Source organism: Schistocerca gregaria, chromosome 3 (genome assembly GCF_023897955.1).
Source record: "Schistocerca gregaria isolate iqSchGreg1 chromosome 3, iqSchGreg1.2, whole genome shotgun sequence".
NCBI classification, from domain to species: Eukaryota; Metazoa; Arthropoda; class Insecta; order Orthoptera; family Acrididae; genus Schistocerca; species Schistocerca gregaria.
This window is the reverse complement of record NC_064922.1, coordinates 617,557,764-617,580,832: the sequence shown is the minus strand read 5'-3', so window position 1 is coordinate 617,580,832 and position 23,069 is coordinate 617,557,764. Positions and strand designations below refer to the sequence as shown.

The 23,069-nt window shown below is 40.0% G+C and overlaps 1 protein-coding gene across 5 annotated transcripts in view; it reads left to right on the top strand.

Moving 5' to 3' along the window:
- The window catches only part of LOC126353854 (uncharacterized), an 830,655-nt gene that overhangs the window by 735,672 nt on the left and 71,914 nt on the right, over positions 1–23,069 (top strand). For all 5 annotated transcript variants that reach the window (XM_050003019.1, XM_050003018.1, XM_050003020.1 and 2 more), the window contains one exon: positions 11,832–12,021. In XM_050003019.1, coding sequence (XP_049858976.1) covers positions 11,832–12,021 — 190 coding nt within the window. The remainder of the gene's footprint in view (positions 1–11,831; positions 12,022–23,069) is intronic.

Here is a 23,069-nt window from a genome sequence, read left to right as displayed (position 1 = left end):
GAAATGTTAAGTGAATAACTGCTGAATGATTGTGATTAATATTTGAGTGGCGCTGTTGAACTAACTTGGTACATATCTGAGGACAAATCAAGAACACTTAACAGTATTTCAGTCAAATCTGTCCTGTGCAAGTTAAAATAAACTCCATTTAGTTAAAACTGTGTTGTGTTCACTAAAAATTATTCCTGCCTGCTAACATTTGTTCTTATAAACTTGACATTAATTTAAAATTTCTGGGGACAGTGCAGTGGATGTGGTTTGTACCCCTCAAACCTAAGATAGCCAATTTAGTTAAATAGTCCAACCACATTTACGGAACCCCACAGGGATGGATGCTGTGTTGGTGCTTGGGTGTATGGGTTCCCCCCCTCCCGTACAGAAGCAGGAGGGGGCTCCAGCCATCTAATTTTACTAGACAACTGACTTTGAACTAAAATTATTGCGATCACCCAGTGCAACCTGTGTGTTTCTCCCGATCTCGTGCATAGAGAGAAACTGTAGCACATTCAAATGGTTTTCTTGACCTATCAAAGCTCACAAATGGGTAATTCTCGTCCGTAGTAGCTTGCAGGTGACAACTCATTAGGCTGTGAAGGACCAGGTGAAGTGAATGTGGGGAGGTCTTGAGGTTTTGAAGGAATGTGGATAGTGTGTCCTCAGTCTTGGTCCTTATCATAAACTCTTATCTCTATAAAAGGCATAGATGCAAGATCTGTCTTCCTCCAGTTCTGTCACAGACATTTCCTACCCCACCCTCTCCGCACCCCCACCCCCCTCCCCCTGCTGCAATTAAAGGCATGGAAACTTGTGTAAGCAGTCATATGTTCTAGCAAATTAGCTGCAACCACTCTGTGGCTTTCTACATGGGCATGACCACCAATAAGCTGCCTGTCTGCATAAATTGCCACCCAACATATTCCTCAGTTTCATAAGCTGCCTTGTCTAAACTTTCGCTAGTCCCTGTCTTCAGACTTCCTCTATCCCCTTCCCTGTTCCTACTCTAGCCTTACATGTCATCCAGCTCACCTATATGCAATAATTATTTGCCTCTCTGTTTCTCTCGTCTCCATTCTCCCTCTCCCCTACTACCCAGGACAACATTCCCAAGCTACACCTAGCAGCCCAGCCAGCCACCTTGTCCCTTCCAAGTCCTGTGCACTGTCTCATCGGCAGCATTACAGCATCCACATACAGGGCTTCGACCAAATATGAACACCTGACAGAAACATCTAACATAGCAAAAGATCACATCAAAGTGCTACAGATAAGTCAAAACACAATCTTTTCCCTTTCAGAAAATATATAACCCAACTTATCCTCTGACTTTCTGTACAAACTAGTGTAGCTTTTAGTTTTCTGTTTCCACTAGAGTATTACAGGAAGTATTTTGAGGTACTGAACAGATGCGTCCAGTTTGCTGTAGCAGATACAGCTGATAACTAAGAAAGCCTCAGATTTTGTGAACATAGCAGCTTATCTTCTAATTTGTGATCTCTGACTGGCCATAGCACCTGATGTCAAGTTCAGAATTTCTGTATTTGAGCCATAACCAGGGGGCATTTTCTTCAGATGGCAAGTAAATAAGTTGGGGAAAGCAACCAGTCAGCTGTAGCAGATCAGTGCTTGGATTACAGAAACATGTAACAGAAAATGGCATTCACCCTAGCCTTCAAGCACTAGCTCTTTTTCAAGAAATAATATCCTCATTTACATACACAACCACACAGACACCCAAATGCACTCTTGTGACCATGGCAAAATGAATTTGTGGTCATGGGAGTGTATTTGGATGTGTTTACTATTGCTAGATAAAGATCTCGTGTTCAAACGCTAGTGTGAATGGTGTTGTGTGTTACATGTTTGTCCTCCATGCTTAGGTGAGTGGTTGCATTTCCCTTGATTTATGTAGTGCTCCATCCAGTAATATCCATTATTGTTGTAAGTTGCTCTCAAAAGTTAGTGTTCAGCTCACTTCGGCACCATATGTATAATGCTGTTCATCTGGTATTCTGTAACCTTAAATAACTCACTTGAAATATGGCTTTAAACTAAGGGTTTGGACAGTGCATTTACATTCAGAATAAAATCATTATTTAATCATAATTGTATTCCCTATGAGTAGCCTACTTGGCATAATTAGCTTACAAATATGAGCACCCACTATGGATACCGAACATAAATGACTAACTCCTGCTCCTCAGCATGGGACCATGATGTATGCTGCCACTTCCTTATGAAAAATGTAAATGGTGCAGTTGTGCCCATGTCTGTGCATGTGGTGGCATTGCAGTTTGGGTTCCTTAGTACTTTTCAGCCTCCTCAGTAACCTCTTCCTATGGTACGTCTTCTACATATATAAAAGCAGTTTCTGTGGTATATTGCCTAATCTGGCAATGCCTAATGTCACATTGATGGAGGGCACTAAATTTTTAGATGTTGGCCTAAGCAGAGTGCAGATCATGGCTGGTAAAAATTCTAACAAAAGGACAATCTGAGAATGGGAAGCCCAAGGGCATACCTGTTTCATCAGTGGGAATGTTCTGTGTTGTACCTGTACTGTACATGTTTTTACCTCCATTTAAAATTAAGTCCATATAGCCTCCAAAACTGTTTAAAAGTATTATTAATATTTCTTGTAACTTCAAACACATAAATACTCACTTGTTGATATTCTTCTGTATGTCACATTATTTTGCTGTAAGTTTCAGTCAGATTATGAATGGGTGCTGAAAAGTAATGCCTTCAGATTTTTATATGGGAACTCTTAAAGCTTTTTAAATAAAACAAATGTTATTGACATTCTACGTCTTTATTCCTTCATTCTTCATGTCTACATATTTACAGCCCTCAGCCACTAGAGGGCTCCAAATTGCAGTATATAACATGGTGGCGTGTAATGTAACTGTCAGTGCATGGCAAACAGCCTGCTGTAATCAAGTTTCAAATTTAAAAGATTTGTCCACACATGGAGCATCCTCCTCCTCTTCAGTATGACACTGCCAGACCATACACAAGCCCTGTGACATCTGCAACAATCCAACGCATTACATTAGCTGCCACTGAACATCCTTCATGCAGTCGTGACTTGGCCCCATCAGATTTTCATCTGTTTCCAAAAGTCTAAGAACACCTTCAAGGACATCAAAGTCACAGTGATGAAGTGTTGCAAGCAGAGGTGAGGTTGTGGCTCCACCATCAAAGTCAAACATTCTGCAGTGATGGTATCAACAAACTGTACTCTCTTTGGGAGAAATGTGTTCATTGTCAGGGTGAATATGTTGACAAATAAATATGTATACATGAAGAATAAAGATGTAGAATGTTGATAACATTTGCTTTATTTAAAAAGTTTTAAGAGTTTTCACTTAAAAATTTGGAGGCATTACTTTTCAGCACACTCTCAAACACAGTTCACCTACTTCATATTACACATAACACAAAATGTTTTGCATCATTAATTTGTTCCAGTTTTACCTGAGTGACTCTGCATTGCTCTGTAAATTGCTGCATTTATGGCAAACATCATTGCTCTCAGGAAAGTTGTAGCAGTAATACCCATTTGTAAAACTGGAGATAATCAAGTAACCTCTTATAGATCCATCTCTTTCCTTCCAGTTTTTTTCAAAAACAAAAAACAAAAAATTGGAGAATGTAATTCAAAAAGGAATATTTCACAATCGTTCTGAGAAAAATAATTCCACAGTTCTTGTAAAACCAAACAAGCACACACACTGTTGACATTTTTGTGTTTTTCCAAGGCTTGTGATTATGTAGGTCATAAAATTCTGTGGAATTAAACTTGTATGGCATGTTGTTGTTGTTGTTGTTGTTGTTGTTGTTGTTGTCGTCTTCAGTCCTGAGACTGGTTTGATGCAGCTCTCCATGCTACTCTATCCTGTGCAAGCTGCTTCATCTCCCAGTACCTACTGCAACCTACATCCTTCTGAATCTGCTTAGTGTACTCATCTCTCGGTCTCCCTCTACGATTTTTACCCTCCACACTGCCCTCCAATGCTAAATTTGTGATTGATCCCTTGATGCCTCAAAACATGTCCTACCAACCGATCCCTTCTTCTAGTCAAGTTGTGCCACAAACTTCTCTTCTCCCCAATCCTATTCAATACCTCCTCATTAGTTACGTGATCTATCCACCTTATCTTCAGTATTCTTCTGTAGCACCACATTTCGAAAGCTTCTATTCTCTTCCTGTCCAAACTAGTTATCGTCCATGTTTCACTTCCATACATGGCTACACTCCAAACAAATATTTTCATAAACGACTTCCTGATACATAAATCTATATTCGATGTTAACAAATTTCTCTTCTTCAGAAACGCTTTCCTTGCCATTGCCAGTCTACATTTTATATCCTCTCTACTTCGACCATCATCAGTTATTTTACTTCCTAAATAGCTAAACTCCTTTACTACTTTAAGTGTCTCATTTCCTAATCTAATTCCCTCAGCATCACCCGATTTAATTTGACTGCATTCCATTATCCTTGTTTTGCTTTTGTTGATGTTCATCTTATATCCTCCTTTCAAGACACTGTCCATTCCGTTCAACTGCTCTTCCAAGTCCTTTGCCGTCTCTGACAGAATTACAATGTCATCGGCAAACCTCAAAGTTTTTACTTCGTCTCCATGAATTTTAATACCTACTCCAAATTTTTCTTTTGTTTCCTTTACTGCTTGCTCAATATACAGATTGAATAACATCGGGGAGAGGCTAGAACCCTGTCTCACTCCCTTCCCAACCACTGCTTCCCTTTCATGCCCCTCGACTCTTATGACTGCCATCTAGTTTCTGTACAAATTGTAAATAGCCTTTCGCTCCCTGTATTTTACCCCTGCCACCTTTAGAATTTGAAAAAGAGTATTCCAGTCAACATTGTCAAAAGCTTTCTCTAAGTCTACAAATGCTAGAAACGTAGGTTTGCCTTTTCTTAATCTTTCTTCTAAGATAAGTCGTAAGGTCAGTATTGCCTCACGTGTTCCAACATTTCTACGGAATCCAAACTGATCCTCCCCGAGGTCCGCATCTACCAGTTTTTCCATTCGTCTGTAAAGAATTCGCGTTAGTATTTTGCAGCTGTGACTTATTAAACTGATAGTTCGGTAATTTTCACATCTGTCAGCACCTGCTTTCTTTGGGATTGGAATTATTATATTCTTCTTGAAGTCTGAGGGTATTTCGCCTGTCTCATACATCTTGCTCACCAGCAGGTAGAGTTTTGTCATGACTGGCTCTCCCAAGGCCGTGAGTAGTTCTAATGGAATGTTGTCTACTCCGGGGGCCTTGTTTCGACTCAGGTCTTTCAGTGCTCTGTCAAACTCTTCACGCAGTATCGTATCTCCCATTTCGTCTTCATCTACATCCTCTTCCATTTCCATAATATTGTCCTCAAGTACATCGCCCTTGTATAAACCTTCTATATACTCCTTCCACCTTTCTGCCTTCCCTTCTTTGCTTAGAACTGGGTTGCCATCTGAGCTCTTTATATTCATACACGTGGTTCTCTTCTCTCCAAAGGTCTCTTTAATTTTCCTGTAGGCAGTATCTATCTTACCCCTAGTGAGATAAGCCTCTACGTCCTTACATTTGTCCTCTAGCCATGCCTGCTTAGCCATTTTGCACTTCCTTTTCCTTCCTCGGATGGAGTCCTATCTTAACATTAGGAAACAGAATGTCACATTATCAAATGATACAACAGGAATAACATTTAAATCAGAGTCGAGAAGCTTTAAATATGGTATGCCACACCATTTGGTGCTTGGTCTTGGAATGTTAATGACGTGTGTTTGTGCCTCTCAAATATATGGAATGTTCACCTTCATAAGTATTATTCCTATGATTATTTGGTATTGTATGAGTAAATAGCTGTTAATTAGCTGCACACAACATTGTTTAATTTACCTTTCTATTCTCTCCACATTTATTATTCCTTAACTTGGTTAACCCCACCCCGTGAACCACGGACCTTGACGTTGGTGGGGAGGCTTGCGTGCCTCAACGATACAGATAGCCGTACTGTGAGTGCAACCACAAGGGAGGGGTATCTGTTGGAGGCATGCAATTGAAGGATGAAATGCTCATAGGATGTATGCAGCTCAATAATAGTGGAGAATCTCCATAAATTGGAGCTGTTTGAGAGTGAAGATTGGTATTTTCCCTGTCCAAATCACCTGCTGATTGTTGTGGTAGAATGTTGGCCTTTATTACCAGCATTGTCACTTCATTTCATACTCTTTCATTGCCCCGCGGGATTAGCCGAGTGGTCTAAGGCGCTGCAGTCATGGGCTGTGCGGCTGGTCCCGGCGGAGGTTCGAGTCCTCCCTCGGCCATGGGTGTGTGTGTTTGTCCTTGGGATAATTTAGGTTAAGTAGTGTGTAAGCTGAGGGACCGATGACCTTAGCAGTCAAGTCCATAAGATTTCACACACATTTGAACATTTTTTTGATGTTCATTGTTGTTATGTGGTCACCACTTGTGGGTATGCTTAGCACTATAAAAGCAGTGCATATACTGATTCAAGAGAACAAAAATAATTTATTGAACACTTCAGTGGGAAACATATAACGCTAAGAGGATAAGATGCATATGTTGTTGTTTTTGTCAGTATCTTTCCTAACAACTTAACACAATCTATAGAATTATCGTCTGTACTCAGTCCAACAGTTTTTCCCATCTTTGTGCTGAAATGCATGCTGTTTGTTTTCTATATGCTCAATGTTTATTTATCCTATACTTTCCAATTTCTAACATCATTGAGGGTTTGCTTTCTCTGTCAAGAGTTCTGAATGACTATGGTGTTGCTGTCATTAGCAAAAACACTATATATTCATGTCTTATACTGTCCAGAAAATCATTGGTATGTATTAAGAACAGAATTCAACCTAATACACTATGCTGAGGAACACCTGTGTGTATATGTTTCTTTTCCAACACTTGTTTTATGTTTCCCAGGTAAGACTGGAACCACTTGTTTGCTATTCCTCTTGCAAATAATGCTCTTAGGTTATGTAATAGTATTATCTACATCTACATACAGACTCCACAAGCCATCATACAGTGCTCGATGGGTGTGCCCTGTTCCACTACTAGTCATTTCCTTTCCTGTTGCACTTGCAAACACAGAGAGGGAAAAATGACTGTCTGCCTCCATATGAGTCCTAATTTCTTGTTTCTTATTCTTATGGTCCTTACATGAAATGTGCCAGGTATAGAAGTATGAAACCAGAATTTCCATATAGATGGTGGTAGCTATCAGTGTGGGATCCATGAGAATGCATCTGCAGTGCCATCTGCTTCCTTTAACGGCTGATAATGAATGTCAACACAGAGTAACCCAAGTTCCATATATTGGTATCTGTTTCAAATCCATAAACATGCTGAGTTTTGTGCCTAAGAACTAAGATTTAAGGACAGTATTGGTTTTCTGTTAGCATTTGAAAAAAACTTCTGTGGAATCATATCGAATGCTTGTCAAAGCTTTTGGCAAACACGCTCTTGACAAAACACACTGTTTCGAGAGGTTCAAAATGTTAAAAAGTGGTGATTTTGACTTGAGAAATGACGAGCACCGGAAACAGCCAAACAAGTTGGAATATAACAAATTGCAGTCTTATTGGATGAAGTTGATACTCAAACTCAACAGGCATGTACAGAGTAATTGAATGTGATGCAGAAAGCTGTTTCTCTTCATTTGAAAGCTATGGGAAAGATGCACAAAGTGGAACATGGGTTCTGCATGAACTGAATGAAAGACAGCAAGCAAATTGATACACCACTTGTGAAATGCTGCTCACCATATACAACACCATCAAACAGTGACAGGTGATGAGAAATGGATATATTTTGAGAATCCTAATAATCATAAATTGGGAATGAATTCTCTGAAAGACCAAATTACTTTGGAGAGAAGACGATGTTCTGTGTTTGGTGGCATCAAAAGGGTGTCATTTGTTATGAGCTTCTAAAACCTGGTGAAACCATTAACTCTGATTACTACCAAAAGCATATGACCAATTTACATTGAACATTACATGGAAAATGACCTTAATATGGAAAAAGGCAACACAGTCACATGGCTCCATGATAACGCCCCATCACACACAGCAAAACATGTCAGGGAAATGATTGCGGCATTTAGTTGAGAAGTAGTAGTGCATGCAACTTATTCTCCAGGCTTGACTCCATCTGATTATCATCTATTTGCATTACTGGAACACACTCTCACTGAACAATGCTTCATTTCATATGAAAATATTAAAAAATGGCTTGCTGACTGGTTTGCTTGAACAGAGCCATTTTTTTGGTGTGGCACGCATAGCCTGCCAGAGAGATGGGAGAAATTTATTAATAGCAAAGGAGATTATTTTGTGTAAAATATTGTTTTGTCAGTTTCAGACAACAGACGTGTAATTATTGCACTCAAATTCTGGTTTATACTTCTACAAGTGGTATGGTGGCATCAGTAGAATTGTACTGCAGTCAGCTTCAAATACCGATTTCTCTCTCTCTCTCTCTCTCTCTCTCTCTCTCTCTCTCTCTCTCTCTCTCTCTCTCTCTGTTATGCAAAATGTCAAAAGGTTTGAACAACTCTAAGAATATGTTTCAACACAGCCATCCTTGTTGGGAGCTACAGGTACCATATTTGTGAATTTATGTTTTGGCTGATATTGTACTTCTCCCACTCCAGAGACCAAGCAATGCTTCATTAAAAAGGTTGCACTTACTTATGTAACTCATTAGTCTCTTTCATGATTTATTCAATTGTTTTTCAGAACACTGACAATAATGAAACTGACTTGTAGTTTTCAGTGATTTCTGCATTACCTTTCTTTATTATGGACACAACTTAGGCACACTTTACATAATCTGTATTCATTAAAGGAGATTTATTTGTTGTCTATATAGGCCTTTAGAAGAGAGACGGGAACCTCATCTATGCTTGCTGATTTCTTACTTTTTTTAAAAAATTTTGTATTGCCCTCCTGATTTCAAGCTCTGTTGTGGAAAACATCACAGTGTATGCAGTGTAATTCTTTGTAGTTGCTACAACCATTTTAAGAATATTTTGTTGAAACTTTTATGCAATACCAGAAGAATACTTATTTACAAAATTTCCAAATTCCTGAAGATTTTATTATTATTCTACACTCATTTTCCTTTTTTAATGGTACTGTACTTGTTTGTCCTTTCAGTTTCATGTTTTATGGCATCCCAGACTGTTCTACTTCTATTTTCTGCATTGTATATTGCAGGATGTTTCAGAATAAATATAAGGGTTTTAAGGCTGTGTAGTATTTATTACATTCACCTTATAATTACAAATAATATGTCAAATAAAAGAGAAGCTCAAACAGTACTTCTTACAAGTGTTCAACGTGAGCAACATTCATAAGGAATGAAGGAAGAATGGGTTTAATGTCCTCTTGCCACCAGTGTCACTAGAGATGGAGCAGTAAAGTTTGTTTGCAAAGTTGTTACATAAACCATAGCCTGTAGGCTTTAGAGCATGTAATAATTGGAAACAGCAAGGACATTGTAAGAGATTCCTTAAGTCTACACTCAAACGTCACTAGGACTGCTAATTCATGACTAGCCTTCCGAACTGATTTTTTGGGCTTACGGGTGAAAGATTCTACCTCATTCAGCATGTTCTGTCACTCTTGATTGATCCATACTTCTCCCTTTGCACACAGGTATAGGAACAAAACTGTTTGAGTTGCTCTTTCATTTGATATATTATTTATAATTGTAGGTTAAATGTAACAAAAACCTATATATTCATTTTGAGACAACCTGTATTTCATCGTTGAACGATTTTTTGCTGCAAGCAGTACTGTCCTGTATATATTTTCATAACTGTGATAGTAATTTAGGAATTTTGGGTTAGTCTACTGCTTTTGCAAAGAACTGAGAAATTTAAGTTTCTGGGAGGACTTTCTAAAACCCATTGTTATCCTCCTGTTTTTCTTAGCTGTTGCTGTTAAAGTGGATACTTTCGGAAATACCTCCTTAAAAATTAATTTAGATAGTGTGTAGAATTCAGAGAACTTAGTTAACTACACTTCATCTCAGGTCAGTTTTTCCAGTTTTATGTGATTGGCATTCTGAAAAAATCTATTTGTGGAGTGTTGTTTTGTGGATTTTACCAGGCCTGTCTTTAGCTTTGCTATCTGACTACAATGACCAGGGAGTCAAAGACTTGTAAATACTATACAATTTTCCCTATTTGTATCTCTAAGTATATGTTCTAATACTAATTCTGAACTTTTTGATATTCTAGTGGCACTGTTCACCATTTGTACAAAGCCAGATTTTTTCAGTGTGGTTAGGAAGTTATTACTAATTTAACTCCAACACTTGTTTTAACATTATTATGTTAGTCTCAATGGCTGAGACCGTTTTCATGACTTCAGTTAATTTGTAGAAGAAAGTGTTCACCTTACCACTAGGTGAATGGTACATGCACAGAATGATTAAATTTTTATGGATTCCTAGTGTTGTTGGTTCAACAGCTGCCAATTCGAAATTTTTATCTACAATAATTGAGATCAGATCTTCAGCAGCTTTAAAATAAGTGCCATTCCAGCTCTAAATATATGACTCCTCACTCTTGAAGGTAGTTTTGCAGTAGTAGCTTTTACATTCATTTTGTGATAGCAAGATAAGCTGTATTTCAGTGTCTCTGCGCCAGTGTTCCTTTCCCCTTCCCTTCAGTTCTGATGCTGATAGCTAGAACCTGTTATTGGTAGGCACAAAAAAGCTCTGACTGTCCCCCCCCCCCCCCCTCCTCCAATCCTGCCTTGCTAATAACTGGCACTTCCAATCTATCTTCCTTCATCCTCACTAGTTTTATCCTCACTCCTTCCACGTGTGTCTGAAGGGTACAGATCTTCCTTTTCTACTCTTCTTTCACTTTTTTCTACTGCTTATTTTGTGGTTCCAAGAAAGAGCCTCTGGCCTCCGTGACATCCCCGAAGTTCTCCCAACTACATCCCCTGGCTGGAGTGGATGGAAATGTCATCCATATGTATGTGAAGTGTGCTTGCTTTTGTGCATGTTTGTGTTTGTTTTTCCTTTCCAAAGAAGACTTTGGCCTGAAGCTCATATGTAACAGGCTTTTTTTTTTTCATGCTTGTCTGCAACTCAACATGTCATCTTTACTGGGAGTAGCAGTCTATCTTGTTCAAAATATTGTTGATATTCCAACCTGAACTTTACATTGTTTTATTAAAAATGTGAAATACACAAAAATAACAAAAACAGTCAAAAAATAAAATCAAAACTTACATATTAATGGGCACTAAAATTACACTCTGTTTTTCAGTTTTCTTAAATATAAAATAATAAAAGATTTTTGTAAGAAAATGTTGATACTGTAGTCTAGTTTGTGCAGTATGGAAGTAGCTGTTATATCACAGAGATATGTATAACACGGTCTGTAATATGTAACTCATGTGAGGCATAGAAGATTTCTAATAAAAATGTACAATCTTGATGTAGAATTTGAGTGATTATTTAAGTCATGTTAAGAAATAGCTAAACATGCTTTCTTCATTACTTCTCCTCCTCCACCTCATGAATTAGACTGAACTGGAATAGAAATAGTATTCTTTCTACATCATCTTTGCTTTTGACAAAATGTTGATCAAAAAATTATAAAATTAGAATTATTTATTTGTACTTTACTATGTGTGACAAGGGACAGATGCTGTATATGTTTAATTATAGAAATTGTAATGTGTTTTTGTTTCATATGATTCAATAAAAAAAGAATGACATGTACAATATTTTGTTGCTAATGAGTATAAATGTTTCAGTGTATGCTACTTAGCAAGTCGGATGCTTGAAGCACTAGAACAGAATTCTACCAATACATCAAATGAGAGGCTTGTAACCGAAGAAGAAGCTCTTTGTGTTCAGATTGCTGGACTCTGCCATGATCTGGGTCATGGCCCATTTTCTCATACATGGGAACATTTTGTTAGTGACTATGATCCAACATGGAAGGTAATCTGTTATTAAAAGTTAAATAATTTCTTGAGATAAATAATTTTCATAGTACCAATAACAATTTACTAAATAAAGCTGTCAAACATTTGCAAGAAAAGTTATTAGTCATTATCCTTAAGGTGGACAACATGCAAAGCTGCCTTAATGGTCAATCATGCAACTGTCCTACCACATTATGTGTAGGCTGCACAGATGCCACTAAAGAATTCTGAGGCAGATAATGTTTTTTCAAGAAAGCCAAATGGACTTTCCTCTTGATCTGAAAAAAGCTGTAAAATTTCTCATGAATTTCCCTACCATCACTCCGTTATGTATATCACACAAAATCAAAGTTTAATAACAGTTTTGTCATAAGTTGTTGTCCCTAGACCAAACTAGAGTCTTGAGTCTAGAGTCTTGACCAACTTCATATAGTGTTACATTGCAGCATTAGAATTTTGATAATGTACATGCAATATTAGGCTGTTTCCAGCGCAAGAACATATTGGCAGTTGTTTCATTATTTTTCTTCTTCTCAGTTAATTAAAAACAAATTTAATACAGGAAATTTAAAGAAGATTTGTCCTTTGGTCCATATTTGTGCCTGTTGCCTATTTTATGGAATATTCATACACATAGTGTTCCGTTTTAGTGCTCCAACTGATAGTGTATTTTGCTGTCTTGTTGCCAGCTCCAGCAGACCTTCTGATGCAGAGCATTGACTCCACTCCACCTTGCTCTCACACTGTAACATTTATTGCTGCAGGCTCTGCACTCTTACTGTTTATCCACTGCAGTCCAACACTCATCCTTTATTCTTTTAGAGTTTATATAATTATCATCCAAATTTAATATTATTTGTAATAAAAGATGTAGTAGCATAAAATATCTGGCATGTTGGAACAAAAACTCTCACTAGCTCAGTTATCCTTTCACTTGATTTTATCTCTCCACAACACAAGAGAAAATAATGACTTTAATAGTATGAATGCGCAAGTGAGCCGATAAGTTTTTGTACGACAATTGCATTCATTTCATTTCATCTCATTTCGTTGCCCATATTATGGAATCTAATGTTTACAGTGGACAGGTGCATACAGATAATGACATGCAAAATACATCACATTTTCAAGAACTCTTTGACAACAGTGATAATTACATTAGTATTAGCTGACAGCAGTGTTTTTGTATTCCCTTAAACAGTCCTCTGAGTGGAATCACAGGAGTGAAAATGTGATGTACACTATTGGATATCATCAGCAATCTTGAATATTCAAATCATTGGTACCAAAACCAGCTGGTAAGTTTGGAGAGTTGTAGAGTATAAACCTACTCTTTCTTCAGCACAACCATGGACTTGAATCCACCAGGAAAAAGCCTGAGACTTTCTTGTTTTAAACACTGAAAATTGTTTAGACCTAACTTTGTTTTTCTGTAGTAACACATAGAAGTGATTAGTTTTAGAGTACATGGAATCTGCCCTAAATGTGTCTTGCATGAGTTAGTAACTACATCTCCATCTATACTCTTCAAACCACTGTGAGGTGCATGGCAGAGATTACGTTCCACTGTACCAGTTATTAGGGTTTCTTCCCATTCCATTCACATAAGGAGTACGGGAAGAATGGTTGTTCCAATGGCTCTGTGTTAACTGCAACTGTTCCAATCTTATCACCACAATCCCTTTGTGAATGATACAAAGGGGATTGTAGTACATACATAGAGTCATCATCTAAAGCCAATTCTTGAAACTTTGTTAATAGACTTTCTCGGGGACAGTTTACATTTTTCTTCAAGAGTCAGAGAGTTCAATTCCTTCAGTATCTCTGAAACAATCTCTCATGGATCAAACCAACCTCCCTTTGTGCTGCCCATGTCTGTATACGATCAACATATCTTTTATTGTGTTTGCTATGGGTCCCACGTACTTGGACAATATTCTAGAATCAATCACATGATTGATTTGTAAGCAGTCTCCTTTGTAGATTGATTGCATTTTCCCAGTTTTCTACCAATAAACCAAATCCTACAAGGTGTTACACCCACATATTTGTATGAGTGGGCTGATTCCAACAGTGACTCATTAATATTATAGTCATAGGTATTTTTTTATTTTGTGAAATGCACAGTTTTACATTTCTGAACATTTAAAGCAAGTTGCTGATCTTTGCACCAGTCTCAAGACATGATGGAATATTTATACAGGTTCTTTCAGATAGTGCATTGTCTGCAAAATGTCTGAGATTACTGTTAATATTGTCTGCAAGGTCATTAATATAAAACATGAATAGCAAGGGTCCCAACACACTTCACTGAGGCACACCTGAAGTTACTTCTACATCTTATGATGACTCTCCATCTAAGATAACATGCTGTGTCTTCTCTACCAAAAAGTCCCCAATCCTGTTACAAATTTAGCTCAATACCCCATAGATTGTACTTTTGACAATAAGTGTAGGTGTGGTATGGAGATAAATGATTTTTGGAAATAAAAACATACTGTATCTACCTGACTGCCTTGATCCAAATATTTCAGTATGTCAAATGAGAAAAGTGCGAGTTGGGTTTCACATGATCGATGTTTTCAAATATAGTTAGCATCGAGAAGGTTATTCTGTTCAAGACAACACATTTTTTGAGCTCAGAATAGGTTCTAACATTCTACAACAAATTGATGTCGAGGATACTGGACAGTAGTTTTGTGAATCACTTCCACTAACCTTCTTGTATAGGCAGGTGTGATCTGTGCTTTTTCCAAGAACTGGGCACAGTTTTTTGTTCAAGGGATCTAAAAGAGATTATAGTTAGAAGAGGGGCTCTCTGTGCCGCAAATTCAGTGTAGAATCTGGCAGGGATTCCATCAGACCCTGGAGCTTTGTTCAATTTTAATGATTTCAACTGTTTCTCAACAGCACTGACACTAACACTTACTTCGTTCATCTTTTTGGTGCTACAGGTATTAAACTTAGGCAATTCTTCTAGGCTTTTCCTTTTTAAAGGATATTTGGAAATGGAGTTAAGCGTTTCAGCTTTTGCTTGGCTACCTAAATGTCAGTTCCTATCTCATTTGCTAGGGCTGGACACTAACTTTGGTGCCACTAACAATCTGTACATAGACCAGAATTTCTTCGGGTTTTGTGAAAGATCACTTGACAATATTCTGCTATGCTAGTCATTGAAGGCATCACACATTGGTCCCTTGACATTCAGTCCTATACTTTGCTGTAAACCTATTATGCAGTAATCTTTGTTTCCTTAGAAGTTTATTTACAGTGACTGTATCCCATGGAGGTTCTCTCCCATTATTAACAGTTCTGGTGGCCACATATCTATACAGTGCATGATTTACTATTGTTTTAAACTTGAGCCAGAGTTCCTCTATGTGCTCCTGCCCTGTGCTGAAAGTTCCTATTTCCTCATTGAGATAGGACACTACTGATTCATTATCTAGTTCACTGAACATGTGTATTTCTTCATGTTTTAGTTGTCCTTTGTACTTTGCTAATCAATGTTGCAACAACTGCATCATAGTCACTAATATCAATTTAAATGTGGACCATTCTCAAAAACATCTGGTCTATTTGTTGCCACTAGATCCAATATATTTCCATCATGAGTGGGGTTGCTAACTATCAGTTCCAGGTTGTTTTCAGAAAAGGCATTTAGTACAATTTTGCAGGATGTCTTATCATGCCCATCACTAACAAAGCTGTAATTTTCCCCAGTTGATTATTTGAAGATGAGATCTTCACTGATGATTACAGTCTGAGTAGGAAACTTATGTACAAGTGAGCTAAGGTTTCCACTATAGTTTTTGGATACATCACGAGATGAGTCTGGTGCATGTTAGAAGGGTACAGTTATTTTATTCCCAATCCTGATACTGAGTGTTGTCCAAACAATCTCACATGCAGCTTCAGTTTCTGTCTCTGTGTATTTGAGTTTCTTGTCTACTGCAACAAATACACAACCTCCCTTTTGATACACACTTACATTTTCCCCTTGCTATCAATTTTGGGTTTTAACCAGTTTTCTGTACCTATTATTATGTGAGCTTCACTGCTTTTTCGTGAGGCCTTCAAGCTCTGGCGCACTGTTGCAAATGCTATGGCAGATCTGGTTGGTTTATGCCAGGTAGTATTTCAGAAACAATGGTTGTAAGAATTCCTACTGCAACTCAGAATGGCATTACTTAGAACCCCATGCATGTAGTACCCTACATCAGTCCCAATTCTTAACCTTGTATCTTTGATTATCTGTCATATTTGTCCTTAGTTTTGCCCTTTTTTAATGATTACTTCACAGTATAGAAATATTTCTCATATAATTGACCGTTAATACGAGGGTCAGTCAAAAAGTAATGCCTCCTATTTTTTTTTTTTTTCTACGTTTAATTGTCAGGAAATTTAAATGCAATTACATAGGTTGAAAACCACAACATTGAGGATCATTTCGTCATTTTTCAATGTAATCTCCGCCCATCTCTACAGTTTTGGTCCATCTTTGAACAAGGGCATGTATCCCAGCACAGTAAAAATCACAGCTCTGCTTCCTAAGCCATTGACGCACGGATGTTTTGACGGCCTCCTCATCTTCAAAATGAATCCCACGATGAGCTTCTTTTAGTGGCCCGAACAGATGGAAGTCTGATGGTGCCAGGTCAGGGCTGTATGGGGGATGAGGCAAAACTTCCCATCCAATTTTGACAATCTCGTCAGAGGTGTGACGACTGATGTGTGGTCTTGCATTATCATGCAAAAGAAGAACATCTGCCATTGATTTTGTTGGGCGAACTCGCTGAAGACGTGCTTTAAGTTTTTTGAGGGTTGTGACTTATTGAACAGAATTTATTGTGCATCCCTGCTCCAAAAAATCAACCAGAATCACACCCTCTGTATCCCAGAAAACTGTTGCCATAACTTTCCCTGCCGATCGCACAGTTTTGAATTTTTCTTCCTCGGCGAGCTTGTGTGACGCCACTCCATTGACTGCCTCTTTGATTCGGGTTCAAAAAAATGCACCCATGTTTCGTCCCTGGTCACAATTTTTTTCAGAAACTCATCTCCCTCCAAACGGAAGCGCTGCAAGTGTTGGGAGGCTATTGTTTTCCTTGTCTCTTTATTCTGATCGGTTAACATTCTTGGAACCCACCGTGCACAAACTTTTGAGTACCCAAATTGTTTAATAATCATGATCACACTGCCTTTACTAAGAGAAATAATGTGACACACTTCATCTGCAGTCACCCGACGGTCACCACGAATGATGTCATCAACTTGCTGAATGTTGTGTGGAGTCACTGCACTCACCGGCCTGCCGCTCCGCTTTTCGTCAGTCAATGGTGTTTGCCCTTCAGCTTCCTTACAATGACGAACCCATCGTCTAACAGTGCTGACATCCACTGTCACAACACCATACACCTTCTTCAGTCTTTCATGAATGCGTATGGGCGTTTCACCTTCTGCATTCAAGAATTCAATCACACAACGCTGTCTAAAACGAACATCGATGTCGGCGATCTTAAAAACTTCTGCTGTGATGCCACCTGTTGGCACAGAAAGTTACTACTGCAGTGGATTGCAGAAGGTTTGAGGAATGGCGCCAAATTCAAATTTTTCACTTAACTTTTTTTTAAGTAGAAAAAAAATGGGAGGCATTACTTTTTGACCGACCCTCGTAGAATGTACACCTACATTTATGTCTTGCCACTCACTTCATAGAATGTTCCAGGCAGAGGGATTGGGTTTACTTCTAGTACCATTATTATATTACCCATTTGTGAATGATGTGCAAATAGCTGTTCTGAGTCAGCAACAATTTGGATTCCAGAAGGATGTCTCCATTGAACATGCCATCTACCATTTTACTGGGCATATATTAAAATATCTGAATAAATGATTTCACCTAGCTGTATTTTTCGTGATTTAAGGGATTGGAATGACTCCTTTCCCTCTCCTTCCTGAAGAAGCAACCATCGGTTGCGAAAGCTAGCAATTCTGTGTGTGTGTGTTTGTGTGTTTTGTTCATGTGCCTGTCTGCCGGCGCTTTCCCGCTTGGTAAGTCTTGGAATCTTTGTTTTTGATATATATATATATATATAATATAGAAAGAAACTTACACATGGGAAAAATATATTAAAAACAAAGATTCCAAGACTTACCAAGCGGGAAAGCGCCGGCAGACAGGCACATGAACAAAACACACAAACACACACACAGAATTACGAGCTTTCGCAACTGGCAGTTGCTTCGTCAGGAAAGAGGGAAGGAGAGGGAAAAATGAAAGGATGTGGGTTTTAAGGGAAAGGGTAAGGAGTCATTCCAATCCCGGGAGCGGAAAGACTTCCCTTAGGGGAAAAAAAGGACAGGTGTACACTCGAGCGCACACATACACACACACACACACACACACACATCCATCCGCACATACACATACACATACACGTGTGTGTGTGTGTGTGTGTGTGTGTGTGTGTGTGTGTGTGTGTGTGTGTGTGTGTGTGTGTGCGAGTGTACACCTGTCCTTTTTTTCCCCTAAGGGAAGTCTTTCCGCTCCCGGGATTGGAATGACTCCTTACCCTCTCCCTTAAAACCCACATCCTTTAATTTTTCCCTCTCCTTCCCTCTTTCCTGACGAAGCAACTGCCAGTTGCGAAAGCTCATAATTCTGTGTGTGTGTTTGTGTGTTTTGTTCATGTGCCTGTCTGCCGGCGCTTTCCCGCTTGGTAAGTCTTGGAATCTTTGTTATATAAAATAGAAAGAAACTTCCACATGGAAAAAAATATATTAACAACAAAGATTCCAAGACTTACGAAGCGGGAAAGCGCCGGCAGACAGGCACATTAACAAAACACACAAACACACACACAGAATTGCTAGCTTTCGCAACCGATGGTTGCTTCTTCAGGAAGGAGAGGGAAGGACGAAAGGATGTGGGTTTTAAGGGAGAGGGTAAGGAGTCATTCCAATCCCGGGAGCGGAAAGACTACACTTAGGGGAAAAAAAGGACAGGTGTACACTCGCACACACATACACACACATATCCATCCGCACATACACAGACACAAGCAGACATATTAAAAGGCAAAGAGTAAGGGCAGAGATGTCAGTCGAGGCGGAAGTACAGAGGCAAAGAAGTTGTTAAAAGACAGGTGAGGTATGAGCGGCGGCAACTTGAAATTAGCGGAGGTTGAGGCCTGGCGGATATCGAGAAGAGAGGATATACTGAAGGGCGAGTTCCCATCTCCGGAGTTCGGATAGGTTGGTGTTGGTGGGAAGTATCCAGATAACTCGGACGGTGTAACACTGTACCAAGCTGTGCTGGCCGTGCATCAAGGCATGTTTAGCCACAGGGTGATCCTCATTACCAACAAACACTGTCTGCCTGTGTCCATTCATGCGAATGGACAGTTTGTTGCTGGTCATTCCCACATAGAAAGCGTCACAGTGCAGGCAGGTCAGTTGGTAAATCACGTGGGTGCTTTCACACGTGGCTCTCCCTTTAATCGTGTACACCTTCCGGGTTACAGGACTGGAGTAGGTGGTGGTGGGAGGGTGCATGGGACAGGTTTTACACCGGGGGGCGGTTGCAAGGGTAGGAGCCAGAGGGTAGGGAAGGTGGTTTGGGGATTTCATAGGGATGAACCAAGAGGTTACGAAGGTTAGGTGGACGGCGGAAAGACACTCTTGGTGGAGTGGGGAGGATTTCATGAAGGATGGATCTCATTTCGGGGCAGGATTTTAGGAAGTCGTATTCCTGCTGGAGAGCCACATTCAAGGTCTGATCCAGTCCCGGGAAGTATTCTGTCACAAGTGGGGCACTTTTGGGGTTCTTCTGTGAGAGGTTCTGGGTTTGAGGGGATGAGGAAGTGGCTCTGGTTATCTGCTTCTGTACCAGGTTAGGAGGGTAGTTGCGGGATGCGAAAGCTGTTTTCAGGTTGTTGGTGTAATGGTCGAGGGATTCAGGACTGGAGCAGATTCGTTTGCCACGAAGGCCTAGGCTGTAGGGAAGGGACCGTTTGATATGGAATGGGTGGCAGCTGTCATAATGGAGGTACTGTTGCTTGTTGGTGGGTTTGATGTGGACGGATGTGTGCAGCTGGCCATTGGACAGATGGAGGTCAACGTCTAGGAAAGTGGCATGGGATTTGGAGTAGGACCAGGTGAATCTGATGGAACCAAAGGAGTTGAGGTTGGAGAGGAAATTCTGGAGTTGTTCTTCACTGTGAGTCCAGATCATGAAGATGTCATCAATAAATCTGTACCAAACTTTGGGTTGGCAGGCTTGGGTAACCAAGAAAGCTTCCTCTAAGCGACCCATACATAGGTTGGCATACGAGGGGGCCATCCTGGTACCCATGGCTGTTCCCTTTAATTGTTGGTATGTCTGGCCTTCAAAAGTGAAGAAGTTGTGGGTCAGGATGAAGCTGGCTAAGGTGACGAGGAAAGAGGTTTTAGGTAGGGTGGCAGGTGTTCGGCGTGAAAGGAAGTGCTCCATTGTAGCGAGGCCCTGGACACGAATATCCCGCACGTCCAGGGCCTCGCTGCAATGGAGCACTTCCTTTCACGCCGATCACCTGCCACCCTACCTAAAACCTCTTTCCTCGTCACCTTAGCCAGCTTCATCCTGACCCACAACTTCTTCACTTTTGAAGGCCAGACATACCAACAATTAAAGGGAACAGCCATGGGTACCAGGATGGCCCCCTCGTATGCCAACCTATGTATGGGTCGCTTAGAGGAAGCTTTCTTGGTTACCCAAGCCTGCCAACCCAAAGTTTGGTACAGATTTATTGATGACATCTTCATGATCTGGACTCACAGTGAAGAACAACTCCAGAATTTCCTCTCCAACCTCAACTCCTTTGGTTCCATCAGATTCACCTGGTCCTACTCCAAATCCCATGCCACTTTCCTAGACGTTGACCTCCATCTGTCCAATGGCCAGCTGCACACATCCATCCACATCAAACCCACCAACAAGCAACAGTACCTCCATTATGACAGCTGCCACCCATTCCATATCAAACGGTCCCTTCCCTACAGCCTAGGCCTTCGTGGCAAACGAATCTGCTCCAGTCCTGAATCCCTCGACCATTACACCAACAACCTGAAAACAGCTTTCGCATCCCGCAACTACCCTCCTAACCTGGTACAGAAGCAGATAACCAGAGCCACTTCCTCATCCCCTCAAACCCAGAACCTCTCACAGAAGAACCCCAAAAGTGCCCCACTTGTGACAGAATACTTCCCGGGACTGGATCAGACCTTGAATGTGGCTCTCCAGCAGGAATACGACTTCCTAAAATCCTGCCCCGAAATGAGATCCATCCTTCATGAAATCCTCCCCACTCCACCAAGAGTGTCTTTCCGCCGTCCACCTAACCTTCGTAACCTCTTGGTTCATCCCTATGAAATCCCCAAACCACCTTCCCTACCCTCTGGCTCCTACCCTTGCAACCGCCCCCGGTGTAAAACCTGTCCCATGCACCCTCCCACCACCACCTACTCCAGTCCTGTAACCCGGAAGGTGTACACGATCAAAGGGAGAGCCATGTGTGAAAGCACCCACGTGATTTACCAACTGACCTGCCTGCACTGTGACGCTTTCTATGTGGGAATGACCAGCAACAAACTGTCCATTCGCATGAATGGACACAGGCAGACAGTGTTTGTTGGTAATGAGGATCACCCTGTGGCTAAACATGCCTTGATGCACGGCCAGCACAGCTTGGTACAGTGTTACACCGTCCGAGTTATCTGGATACTTCCCACCAACACCAACCTATCCGAACTCCGGAGATGGGAACTCGCCCTTCAGTATATCCTCTCTTCTCGATATCCGCCAGGCCTCAACCTCCGCTGATTTCAAGTTGCCGCCGCTCATACCTCACCTGTCTTTCAACAACTTCTTTGCCTCTGTACTTCCGCCTCGACTGACATCTCTGCCCTTACACTTTGGCTTTTAATATGTCTGCTTGTGTCTGTGTATGTGCGGATGGATATGTGTGTGTATGTGTGTGCGAGTGTACACCTGTCCTTTTTTTCCCCTAAGGGTAGTCTTTCCGCTCCCGGGATTGGAATGACTCCTTACCCTCTCCCTTAAAACCCACATCCTTTCGTCCTTCCCTCTCCTTCCTGAAGAAGCAACCATCGGTTGCGAAAGCTAGCAATTCTGTGTGTGTGTTTGTGTGTTTTGTTAATGTGCCTGTCTGCCAGCGCTTTCCCGCTTCGTAAGTCTTGGAATCTTTGTTTTTAATATATTTTTCCCATGTGGAAGTTTCTTTCTATTTTATTTACATCATCATTAATTTGAACCCAACAATTACGTTTGTTATTGTCTCTGTTGCATTTCGAAATCTTCTCTATCGTCTTACTTTCTCTTTTCATTTGTACAAGAAGTTTCACTTTGTATTCATCTTCCATTTTTCCGTAATCTACGATACATTTTATCCTGCCTAATTATACTCAATAATACGTAATTTACTTCCAACCATAACCTAAAATTTTCAACGCTTTCAACATAACCGCTGCTATAAAATCCATTGTTCCAAGTTTACAAACATTTCGTGTAGACTCGTGAATACTATTTCACAGCTTCAGTTCCTCTCACCCATTACACAACCATCTCAGTTTTTTCCAACACCTTTCGTTTAATTTCCATTCCCGTTTTTCCCACATAACCGATCTTTTTTTAGCAGCTGCCCACAGGTTTACACGTTATTATTTCTTCATCAAACAATTGTTAGCCTCATTCTCATAAGCTGCCAGTACATAACCAGTCCTTTGAATACATTTACACACATATTCTTCAAGATTTTATTCGAAAATTTTTTTCGAATTTGATTTTTTCGGAAATTATTTTTTCGAAACTTTTTCGAAAATTTATTTTTTTTTTTTTTTCGAAATTTTCTTGAATTTCCCCACCCTTTAGCGTGATCTGGAGACAACATAACTACCCAACCTTTGCACCCATTGTTGTTCAGCAACCTAAGTTCTGCACATGATCAACATAGCTCATCTCAAACCAACACTTTTTCGACTTTTTTCACTCCTTTATCTCTCCCT